General features: G+C 43.3%; 1 protein-coding gene across 1 annotated transcript in view; it reads right to left on the reverse strand.

The window, feature by feature from the left end:
* The window catches only part of HSD17B4 (hydroxysteroid 17-beta dehydrogenase 4), a 96190-nt gene that overhangs the window by 10757 nt on the left and 73037 nt on the right, over positions 1-12396 (reverse strand). Inside the window, exons 21-22 of the mRNA XM_062189273.1 lie at positions 9549-9635; positions 7967-8105 (exon numbers count right to left, since the gene is read on the reverse strand). Coding sequence (XP_062045257.1) covers positions 7967-8105; positions 9549-9635 — 226 coding nt within the window. The remainder of the gene's footprint in view (positions 1-7966; positions 8106-9548; positions 9636-12396) is intronic.

A 12396-nucleotide genomic window follows, 5' to 3' on the forward strand; every position in this document is an offset into this window, starting at 1 on the left:
CTGAGTCAGTGTTACTCTCCATTGATTTAGATAGCTGTTCCGTGAATAGGTAAGAGAATGTCTTTGTTCTCAGGAAATGAAACTAGACAGTTTTTTCCTTTAAGGATAAAAGCATATCATGTCTGCAAGTTACTCTCAAATAATAATACAGAAAAATAACATGATGAAAAAAGTAAATAAAAATGAAATAGAAATTTAAGAATTTGCAGAAACTGGATTAAAGACAGATTCAAGTTCTCCATTCTACATAACTTCTCTGTACATCTGAAATTAATCAGAAAAGATGTCAGATGAAGAACACACAAGGGGATTGAAAGCCGTAAATGCTGTGTGTTGTTCATGAAATGAGTTTCTGTGTGTCCTGACGAGGAACAGTGATGAGGAAGCAGTCAGTTTCGCTAAGTGAACCTGCAGGAGGCTCCTCCCAACAAACAGGCCCCATCCCTCGCTGGAGAGCATACTTCTTTGCAAAGGCCATCTTTCTTTCTTTCTTTCTTTCTTTTTTTTTTTTTTTTTGACAAGCAGAGTGGACAGTGAGAGAGAGAGAGAAAGGTCTTCTTTTTGCCGTTGGTTCGCCCTCCAATGGCCACTGTGGCCGGCGCGTCGCCCTGATCTGAAGGCAGGAGCCAGGTGCTTCTCCTGGTCTCCCATGGGGTGCAGGGACCAAGCACTTGGGCCATCCTCCACTGCACTCCCGGGCCATAGCAGAGAGCTGGCCTGGAAGAGGGGCAACCGGGACAGAAACCGGCGCCCCGACTGGGACTAGAACCTGGTGTGCTGGCGCCGCAGGCAGAGGATTAGCCTGTTGAGCCACGGTGCCAGTGCAAAGGCCATCTTTCAAGACTTCTGATAAATGCAGGAGACGCTCAGTTGGATTGCAACGCCAAACCTGGAACCAATATCCTTAACAGTACTTGATCTAATGATACCACTTAAGGGTTATCTGGTCTCACTACCAGGAGGGCACACCCTTCCTCTGTATGGCGAATTTCTGAGATTCAAATACATAACTTGTATAGTCACAGAACCTCCTCATCCAGTCATTGCCTTTTCGTGCTTAACAGTTGCCTGGATTAAGTCCTGATATGCAGACTTTACTCTACATGGTTAATGTATAGTATTTGTATAATGTTGCTATCTAAATGTGCATAACACCTAGGCTCCCATAATATAGAAATTACAAATGTGGGAAAGAAACCAAATTTAAATTTAGGAGAAAAACCAAAGTGCTCCATGCCAACCAGCTGAAAGCTAAGTATCATCCTAAAGAAAACGGAACAGGCTTTCTTGCTCAGCAACGCTGTATGCTTAACACATGAAAATAATCTGAGAAGTTTCAGTAGTGTGGCTGGTGTACAGTATTGGACACAGATTCTCACTGAGTTGCATGGCTCTTTGTGCCTGGAGTTACAATAAACTGTGTATTTAAAATGTGAGCTAAATTCTAAGACACTCACATTGTTTACAGACAAAAGGAAATACTAGAGCTGGTCTATACACAGAACAGCAGATAATCTGCTAGGACCAAGGAGGTGTTCTTACATCTTCCTGGACGCCCTGAGGCCAAGTGGCAGAGCTCATGTTCTCAGGCTCAACTACTAATTCCTTGGACAAGGTTTCCAACTCCAGGCTGCCAGCTGAGAATTTACCCTCCCCCTCCCCCAGCCAGATCTGGGTTGGGTACACGTTTGTCACCACAGCTCTTCCTCTTCTCTCGCAAACCTCACTCCTCTCCCATTTCTTTAGGAGAAGGGAGACAGTCACTGACAATAATGGACAGCAGGAGGAGACAGAATGAGCATCCTCAAGCAGACAGGCTCAGCACGCGGCACTACTTCTGACCGTCTCCATGGAGTTCAACTGTCTTACTACTCATCCTACAGGCGCCTTCTCCTCTCCATTGTCACCATTAACGTAGGTCTTCCTCCCTTTACCATGCAACCTTTCTTTCCCCAACTCCCCTGACACACCTCCTCTGTCTTCTCATATTTGTAGCCCCCATCCTAGCCGAGAACTTGGCACACAGTTAAAAACTCCAATATTTGTGGGATGCACCGCTCCCCCAATCTTCTGAAAGCCCAGAGTGTTTTTCTGTGTCTCGGTGTTCTGTAAGAACAATTTGAATACTTGAATGGGTACACAGGTCCTTATCTGGATTCTGTCAGGCTCACTGTGTATATTAAAATTAAGCTTTTCAGGTTTTAAGAAGGAACTCATACATGAAACATGTACAAGTTCATGAGAAATGGGTATTATGAAAAACTTCGTGGGTTTCAAACATTTTCTGCACCAAAAGAAAAACTTGGCTTTTAATTTCATTAGTCCATGAACTTTTAAAGTCGTCACACATTGTGTATTAGAAAAACCTCCAACGGCGCAAAGATCTATGACAGGTTATTTCTATACTTGACTAATTTCACACTAGGTGAGACAATTAACAACAAAAGTATCATGTAAGTTTAGATTATGTTTTGCCACCAGAGAGTTAGGAGAAAAAAAACCTTTGCAATTTTAGAGCTTTATGGGTTGTGGAATTTCAGGAAGGAATAAGTCCATTTTAACTTCCAGGGGCATTCTTTGCCCTCTCCCCCTGTCATCTCTCATTTCCCCTGAACTGTACTGCAGCTCACACCAACCTCTGGCTGGCTTTAGAAATTAATGGTAACAGAAAATAAATGTGATTATCCACACAGAAAATCTATTTTAACAGAAAGTAATAGCTCAATTTCAGTATTTTTTAGAAAAAGCAGTTGCTCTATTCCATCCAAAATTATCCTTTGTTTTTTCTCAACATGTACAAAGCCAGGCTAATACATGTTCAGATAATACTAGAGGCTCACAGAAGAATTAACTGCTGCCCTTTCTCAGGACTACACCAAGGTCAAGTGAGAGGAGACAACGGTTACAAAGCCCACAGTGCAGTAAGGTAACTGTGACAAGCAGTGAACTGCTCAAAGGGCATTCAGACTTATTTCTCCAACTGCTGTCCATTTTCACCTTCTTAACCCACAGGTGTTTCATCTAAAAGGGTTCAAATATGTCCCATCATTCAACTGCATTGTGGAGTAATAGAGACAACAAATGCACTGTGTTCTTGCTAATATAACATATTAATAGTGAAATAAGGAAGACAGGCTTAATCCTCTCCTCTGACTACTTGAAACAGCTCTGTCTATGGATAATAAAGCGTCTATTCATCAGCTGTAAAACGACTTTCCTCTCTGAAGGAGGGCCAAGAAGGTGCAGGGAGTACGGCAGGACGTGGCCACCTTCTCGCAGACACCTTGCTGAGGCCCTCCTGACTTTCTGGGCAGGTAGGGACCTACACCTCTCAGGTCATCTCAGCCCAGCAGGGCTGCCCTCCTGCTCCTGGGTAACCACACAGCACAGAGAAGACGAACCTCAAAGAAGACGAACCACAGCCATGACCCCTCCCCCTCCAGAACCGACACCAGAACTCTCCTAGTGCTCTCCTCTCTACTCCCACACTAATTCAGTTGATCGTTACTTTGATACGTAAGGAGATGCAGAGAGCAGAAAACAAAGACCACAAGGCAGCAGTACCAAGTAGCCATGAACAGGATCCCAATAGTCCCATTTCTCAAGTAGAAACATGAGAATAAAAACCTTCTGCCAAGCAACTAAAGGTAAGTTTCAAATGTAAATACCTTCCTTACCGATAATATTAGAAAATGTATCAGTAACATCACGGGAGGGTCTCCGCTGGTGGAGAAAATTATGTGGTTTGTCCAGAGTGAGTCGCACGTTCACCCTAAGATCCCTACCAGAGGCATACTGGCCAGCCCAGACACGGCTCTGTGCCCTTTCTCATGCTTGCAGCTCAGCTCCTTCCCTTATCAGTGCCTTCAAAAGCCCCGGACTTCAAAACTTGACTGCGAACATACTTTCATCCACAGGAAAAAGCTGAATTCCAGAATGAATGGAGAGAAGGAAGAAAAGTACAAAGAGAGAGGACAATAATGAACCCTATATACACATTGTCAATCCATGAAGTTTAAAAAGAAAATTAGGCCCTTTGAAGTTTGGGGGAATACATACTTAGGACATTTTTGCTTTCCTTAATCCCCATTCTGAATTAACTTCCAAAAGCAAAAATGTCTTCCAGAAAAACAAATTAGAGACAAATTTATATTAGTTAAAAACTCCAGGCCAGCGCTGCGGCTCACTAGGCTAATCCTCCGCCTTGCAGCGCCAGCACACCGGGTGCTAGTCCCAGTCGGGGCGCCGGATTCTGTCCCGGTTGCCCCTCTTCCAGGCCAGCTCTCTGCTATGGCCCGAGAGTGCAGTGGAGGATGGTCAAGTGCTTGGTCCCTGCACCCCATGGGAGACCAGGAAAAGCACCTGGCTCCTGCCATCGGATCAGCGCAGTGCACTGGCCGCGGCGGCCACTGGAGGGTGAACCAACGGCAAAGGAAGACCTTTCTCTCTCTCTCTCTATCCACTCTGCCTGTCAAAAAAAAAAAAAACAAAACAAAAACAAAAAAAAAAACCTCCAATATTTGTAGGATGCACCAATCTCCCAATCTTCTGAAAGCCCAGAGTGCTTTTCTGTCTCGGTGTTCTGTAAGAATAATTTGAGGCCGGTGCTGCGGCTCACTAGGCTAATCCTCCGCCTGCGGCGCTGGCACCCCAGGTTCCAATCCCGGTTGCGGTGCCCAATTCTGCCCTGGTTGCTCCTCTTCCAGTCCAGCTCTCTGCTGTGGCCTGGGAGGGCAATGGAGGACGGCCCAAGTGCTTGGGCCCTGCACCCGACTGGGAGACCAGGAGGGGGCACCTGGCTCCTGGCTTCGGATCAGTGCAGCACACTGGGGGGTGTAGCAGCCCCTTGGGGGGTGAACCAACGGAAAAGGAAGACCTTTCTCTCTCTCTCTAACTCTGCCTGTCCCAAAAAAAAAAAAAAAAAAGAATTTGAATACATGAATGGGTACACAATTCCTTATCTGGATTCTTTCAGGATCAGTGTGTGTGTGTGTGTATATATATATATATATATATATATATATAGCATGTATATATATAGTGTATATATATATATGGAATTATATATCATTTTCTTCTTCATAGCTCTATAGATCAAATTTCACATAATTAGCATGTAGTACCTCCAGGAATGGCACATGTTATATTAAAAATTGTTAATACTGAACCAAAACCAAATGAACAGAACTTTAAAATGTCTTCTAGGAATATGTAATAGATAATTATTTCAAGAAATTTCAATTGATTCAGATATTTTAATTTTTTGGTCTAAGTGAACATTCATAGTTACTCTCTGGTTATAATAAATAATAAGGCAATCTAATTTTTAAGGCATTTAAACAGGTACTCTTTAAAAAAAAAAAAGGGACAAACAGCAGCCAGGGCTGGGCTGAAGCCATGAACTCCACCCAGGTCTCCCAGGCAGGTGGCAGGAACACTACTGCTTGATTCTGTACTGGCGCGAGGCTGGAGTCAGGAACTGAACACAGGAACTCTGACGTGGGATGCAGGAGTCCCAGCTGCCAAGCTAAATGCCTGTTCCTTAAACAGGCACTCTAGAATAAAAATAACGAGCACCTTGCTGTGCAAGGAAAGCCCAAAATGTGTGCACACTACTCCATGGTAGGTCCACGGAATACAAGACCGAGGGGAACAACAGCTCCTTCCGTCCGAGGCACCACCCCGCGTGCTGCATCTGCTGCAGGAGCTCGCTGCTCCAGAGGAGGACTGCAGGGCCTTGGCTGCGCTGAAAACCTTAGGTGGTCCCAGAGTACGAACCAGCGCAGGCTGCTCCAGGAGGCTCCCAGCTCTCCAGGGGCACTCAGGCAACCTAAACTCCAGGGGATCCCACTGTGCCTCAGAATCACGAAGCAAGGGGAAGCTCGTGGAGCCAACCACTACCCAGGATGCAGTTTTGCTCCTATCAGCAGGTAGGTCTGGGGGACCTGTTCCTTGGAACTTCCAGGTAGAAAAGCATGAAAAAATCAAGTTTCAGTGAACGTTCACCAGTACCCCATATTTCTCCAAGAACTCTAGAGGTGTGAAGACTCCAACATACAAAGTTAGAATGTGCTGCAATTAAGTCTGTGCCATGATTAAGGAGGCAAGTTATGCCAGACACATTCTTCAAATGCCGCTCTGGTCATTCTGGACTCTATCAGTGCGAGGAAACAGGACTACTTTCTTTCTGCAGCAAGCTGCTGCATATCAGTGCCTGATCAGCTTGCCAGATGGCAATCTAACAGATCATTTAATTTCCCTGGACTGGATATATAAGCATCTTTGATTGCAATCTCTATGTCAGGAAAATAATTAGGATCTTAAACTAATATTAAGATCATGTCCAAATCATTTGAATGAAAAAGTTTTTAATTGTCAAATATAATGACTTAAATGTAACACAGGTTTATCCGGTCAGATGAAATATTTTTAAGAGGCAGTGGAAAATAAAGCAGCATGCAGCTAACAAGACTGTGTGCAAGCACAGTGTGGGCAGTGTTTGGACTAGTGGATACGATGACTAGGTCCCTTGTCCGAGTACTTGAATTCAAATCCTGGTTCCACTGCCCATTCAGGTTTGCTGCTACTATGGACCTGGGAGGTAGCAGGTTTTAGCTCACCTAGTTAGGTCCCTGCCATCCACGTGGGTGACCTGAACTGCAATCTCAGCTGCCGCCCGGCCTAACCCCGCCCACTGCAGGGATTTGAGGAGTGAACCAGAAGACAGTACTGTCTGTCTGTCTGCCTCCCAAATGATAATACAAAATAAAAATATAGAATGAAAACACAACAGTCCTTCAGCATGCAGAGATTAGTGCCAGGACCTTCCTTTGGACCCAAATTTCACCAGTGCTGAAGTGTCTTATAAAAAACCTGCATAATGGCCGGTGCCGTGCTCAGTAGGCTAATCCTCCGCCTTGCGGCGCCGCCACACCGGGTTCTAGTCCCGGTCGGGGCACCGATCCTGTCCCGGTTGCCCCTCTTCCAGGCCAGCTCTCTGCTGTGGCCAGGGAGTGCAGTGGAGGATGGCCCAAGTTCTTGGGCCCTGCACCCCATGGGAGACCAGGATAAGCATCTGGCTCCTGCCATCGGAACAGCGTGGTGCACCGGCCGCAGCGCGCCTACCACGGCAGCCACTGGAGGGTGAACCAATGGCAAAAAGGAAGACCTTTCTCTCTGTCTCCCTCTACTGTCCACTCTGCCTGTCAAAAAAAAATTAATAAAAAAAAAAACCTGCATAATATTCACATATGACCTGCATAGCCCTCCCATATACTTTAAATATCTGAATTACCCACAATACCTAATACAACATAAACGCTATGTAAATGATAACAAAAAACTCTGTAGACTTTCAGCACAGATGCAAAAACAGGAGGCCTAATTACATTTTCATTCACAGTTGGTGACTCCACAGAGGCAAGCCCATCACTAAGGGAGGCTGACTATACTGACTTGAAGTACTCCAATGAAATTTATTCCCCAAATCTCTTAAAACTCGAATGCACGTCGGGGCCAACCTTGTGATGCACTGGGTTAAGCCACCACCTGAATATGAGTGTCAATTCGAGCCCGGCTACTCTGCTTCCCATCTGACTCCCTGCTAATGTACCTGGGGAAGCAGTGACAATGGCCCTAGTGCTTGGGCCCCTGCCACCCACGGGGGAGACCTGGATGAAGTTCTAGGCTCCTGGATTCCTCTTGGCACAGCTCTAGCTGTTGTGGCCATTTGTGGAATGGACCAGCGTGTATAAGAAATATCTTCCTCTGACTCTACCTTTCAAATACATAAATAAGTCTTAAATAACATACATCTCTTTGGGTGCCCTGGAACTTGTTGGCTCCCATGAAAAAAAAAAAAAAAAAACCTACCCACCTTCAGAGAGCGAGTTTTCAATTACAAGGCTATTTCCCCTCCACTGAGTAAGCATTACCTCAGAATTAGAAAGTCGGGGCTGTGACTTACTCCACTGGGCTGCAGTAGCTCCACCTTTCGTGATATGCCACTCAAACACAGCATTGACTTTCTTGACCACCTCACGCCCCACATCCTTCAGGCGACGGCCTATCTCCTCAAACACAAGGGCGCTCTGAAGCTCCCCACCCTAGAGAGACAGAGCTCACTTTAGAAGTTCTATAGAAATGACTCGGGAACAATGATTAGAAAAGACATGTGCAGGAAAAGCAGTTGTTTTTAAATCTGAACATGGACAGGGCAGTTACCTAGTTTTCTCGATTCATACTAGTCTATCCACTTTGCTTATGTGCATGCCATCCAGAACCTCAGTCCTCCCAGCAGCAGGATTTTATTCTCAGCAGAAATCAAAATTAATATTTTCACAGTAAGTTAGGAAATTCATAAGCTATGCCCTTGCTGACTCTAGGATGGTACTGGGCAAATAAACCAATGTCTGTGCTCTCATCTGTAAATGACAGGAAGCCTGCATTTCCTCCTACATCGAAACCTTCCCAAGTTTTTTGTCTTAAATTATTCTTATGGCTTTTTAATTTTTAACCAGTTGTAATACCGTTTATGATGGATAATGCAACACACATTAAAGCTGGTGTTTCAGAGAATGGGAACATTTTTATCAAATTCTCAGTGTACTAAGAGAACCATATAAATGTTTTAATAAACATGATATGCTCTTTTTATATTTCTATACAAAGTTTATATAAATTTTTAGATCAAGTCAAAGGTACAGGATATTTAACCTTTTAATCTATTTTCCTCCACAACATTTTCTTACAAGTTCTCTGTAAACAAGAAGGAGGTACCTTTCCCTGAAGGGAAGAGAGAACTTCCACTTCGATTACAGCCCTGTCTAAATAAGGTCGGAGTTTGTAAACTCAAGAGGCTTCCATAGCCTTGACAGCTCATGACAAGAGCCTCGGGTGATTACTGATGTCATAAATAAGAGTGTCAATTGTTAAATCAACAACAGGAGTCACTGTAGCACTTACTCCCCATGTAGGGTCTCTATCTTTAATGTGTTGTACTATGAGAATTAATGGTAAAACTAGTCTTCAAACAGTACTTTATACTTTGTGTGTCTGTGTGGGTGCAAACTGTTGAAATCTTTACTTAGTATAGAGTTATTCTTCTATATATAAAGATAATTAAAAATGAATCTTAATGAAGAATGGGGTGGGAGTGGGAGTGGGAGATGGGATGGTTTGCAGGTGGAGGGTGTTTATGGGAGGAAAAACCACTATAATCCAAAAGCTGTACTTTCGAAATTTGTATTTATTAAATAAAAATTTTCTAAAAAAAAAATTTCTGTCAACAACGGATTTAGTTACTGTAAACCAAAAAAATTATTTTCCCTTTGAAGATGTTCCCATTTCCTGCAAAAAGTTTTCTAAAAATTCCTAAGTTGTGAAAGTATTCCTGTTATGCCAAGTGGATCTGAATTAATGTCCTTCACTTCAAGAACTGTGAATCCTTCATAGCTCTTAATTTCCTAAAGAAGCCTGAACTTTCTTAAAGTGATCTTAACTGAATTCATAAAGAAGGAAGTGACCCAGATACCGTTTTCTTAACTTACCACAGAGGGCGTCTTGGCTAAGGTAGCCGATGCTGGCACAAGGTCAACATACGCATTTGAAATAACAACATCACCAGTTTCTTGGACCTTGTAAGCAGCAGAAGGGAAAAAAAAAAGCTCACTTTAACAACTCCAATGGAGACATGATCTCATTGTGAAGCAAAAGAAATCTGATTTTTTTTTAAAAAAAAAAAATATTTATTTGAAAGGCAGACATAGAGAGAAGGGTAAAGAGAAAGGAGAGGCCTTCCCTCACTGCTTCATTCCCCAAATGGCCACAACAGCCAGGGCCGGACCAGGCTGAAACCAGGAGCTGGGAGCTTCATCCAGGTCTCCATGTGGGTACAAGAGGCCAAGCACCTGGGCCATCATCCACTGATTCCCAGGCGCATTAGGTAGGGAGCAGGATTGGAAGTGGAGCAGCCAGGACTAGAACTGGTGCCCATATGGGGTGACACTGCAGGCCAAAGCCTAAGCTTCTAAGCCACGGCCCTGTCCCCAGAAAACTATGATTCTGTCTCGTGTGAAAAAGAAAATAACCCAAATAAAATAAAAATGAAAAAAATAAATGTCAAGATAAACAAACACAAAGGCTTTCTGATTTAATACAACTATTATTAACCCTGGCTGTAGAATCAGCTACAGCCCTTATTTAAAAAAAAAAAAAAAAAAAAAAAAATCTTTGACCAGGTCTCATCCCTCAAAATTCCAATTTTAGCAGTCTGGGATGGAGCCTAGGCAATGATTCTTTGAAGACTTTTTTCCCAAAAAAACATAAGAGTATCTCTAGTGGGAAGCCAGAGTGAGAAGTAATGAACTATTCCAAATAATAAAAGTTATGGTGGGGCCGGCGCTGTGGCATAGCAGGTAAAGCCACCGCCTGCAGTGCCAGTTCAGGTACTGGCTGCTCCACTTCTGATCTAGCTCTCAACTGTGGCCTGAGAAAGTAGCAGAAAATGACCCAAGTCCTTGGGCCCCTGCAACTACTTGGGAGACCTAGAGGAAGCTGCTGGTTCCTGGCTTCGGAGGGACCCAGCTCTGGCCATTGCGGCCACTTGGGGAGTGAACCACAGATGCAAGACCTCTCTCTCTCTCTCTCTCTCTGCCTTACCCTCTCTGTAATTCAGGCTTTCAATAAATAATTAAATCTTAAAAAAAAAAAAAGATATGGCACAATATCTGAGTTAATTGCATTCAAATTATTTGTTTCATCAACACACAATAAAATGATAAGAGCAGACCATGATGGTGTTTTTCATGTTTCTGAAAGGCAGAGAGAGGAGAGAGAGACTGAGAGCAGTATTTTCCAATCATTGGTTCACTTTCAAAAGGAACAGCCAGGGCTAGGCCAGACCAAAGCTGGAAACTCGCTGGGACCCAAATGCTGCGTACCAGGGTGCACATCAGCAGGAAACCGGAATTAGGAACAGAAATGGACTGACTGTGAGTTCCAGCTAACATAAATACCTAACAGTTATTAAAGAAACACAAATTCCTATTCCTGATCTTTCATATCAAGTTATTCCAATTGCTATTCTTTCCTAAAAATTATGGTATTGCTACCCATAAATACGCTGTCTCTCAAGATTAGTAAAATTATGATTTGCAATCATCAAGACCATTCTTTTGATCAATTTGTTCATTTTACTTTATATATGGTGGAAAATATGGAAAGAGATAATTAATGAACAAAATGCACTCTAGTTCTCTAGTTAATTACTTTCTTCTAATCAAGTCAAGAACAGAACTTTGAAACACTGGTTTTAAGTGTCTCCTAACATACGGAAGAAAGAAGTCCTGTACGAGGGCACTTTTGAGAGGTTTATGAAAAGTGGAATTTATCTGGAGACAAAAGAATCCTGATATCCATGCAGTTCTTTCATCACACACATTTTTCCTAAACTTTCTGAAGACTACTTGCACAGATTTCAAAATTTTTTTAACAAACTAAATTCATCTTTTGTTTTCACTGTCCATGAATATTTTGAAGTACCCTTATTATAAGTAATTTAAAAAGAACACCTCTAATAACTGGAGAAAAACAGCAAATAAACTGAAAGGGTAAGAAGGTGCACTTAGAATTTATCAGACTGACAGGGATGTACCACTATTTAGAGACTATTTCCCAACCACCTCCACTTAGGTTTACATCCATGGAAATTATGTAGGTACTGTTCATGACTAGCATTGTAGGAGAGTAGAAACCTGTAGTATAACTGTGGTCTGCAATACTTTTGGAGTTCATAATCTTATTTTAAAAAATCAAAGCTAATTAGAAAATAAGAAGGCCACAGAACATGCAGTACAGATCTCACCTGTAGGAGGGTTTCAGAGAAAGCCAGTGCTAGGCACATGCAAGGATGGGAAAGAGGGGAGCAGCAAGAACAAGGAAGAGCTTCAGCTGAAGCCTAACAGATAGGAGGAACCGACAAAGGAACATAAGGCCGTGTTTAACCTAGGGGTTAAGATGCCCACACCCTACAAGCAGTATCTGCATTCAAAACCCAGCTCTGATTCCTGATACCGGCTTCCTTCTGATGCAGACCCCAGAAGGCTGAGAAGATAGCTCAAGTACGTGGGAGAACCAGACTGAGCTTCCAACTTCCAGCTTTCAGTCTTGGCACAGTTCCTGTCACTGCAGGCACTTGAAGAGTGAACCAGCTGATGGAAGCAATCTCTCCCCGCCCACCCCTCCCTCCCACCCTCCCTCCATGCGTCTGTCTGTCTCTGTGTGGGTCTCTCTCTGCCTCTTAAATAAGCTTTTTAAAAACTAAAATAAAAAGTGTGCACAGATTAAGCAGGACAGTGTATTTCAAACAGCAACCAGGATTCAAGAATAGGGTAACCA

This window comes from Lepus europaeus, chromosome 4 (genome assembly GCF_033115175.1).
Source record: "Lepus europaeus isolate LE1 chromosome 4, mLepTim1.pri, whole genome shotgun sequence".
Taxonomy (NCBI): domain Eukaryota; kingdom Metazoa; phylum Chordata; class Mammalia; order Lagomorpha; family Leporidae; genus Lepus; species Lepus europaeus.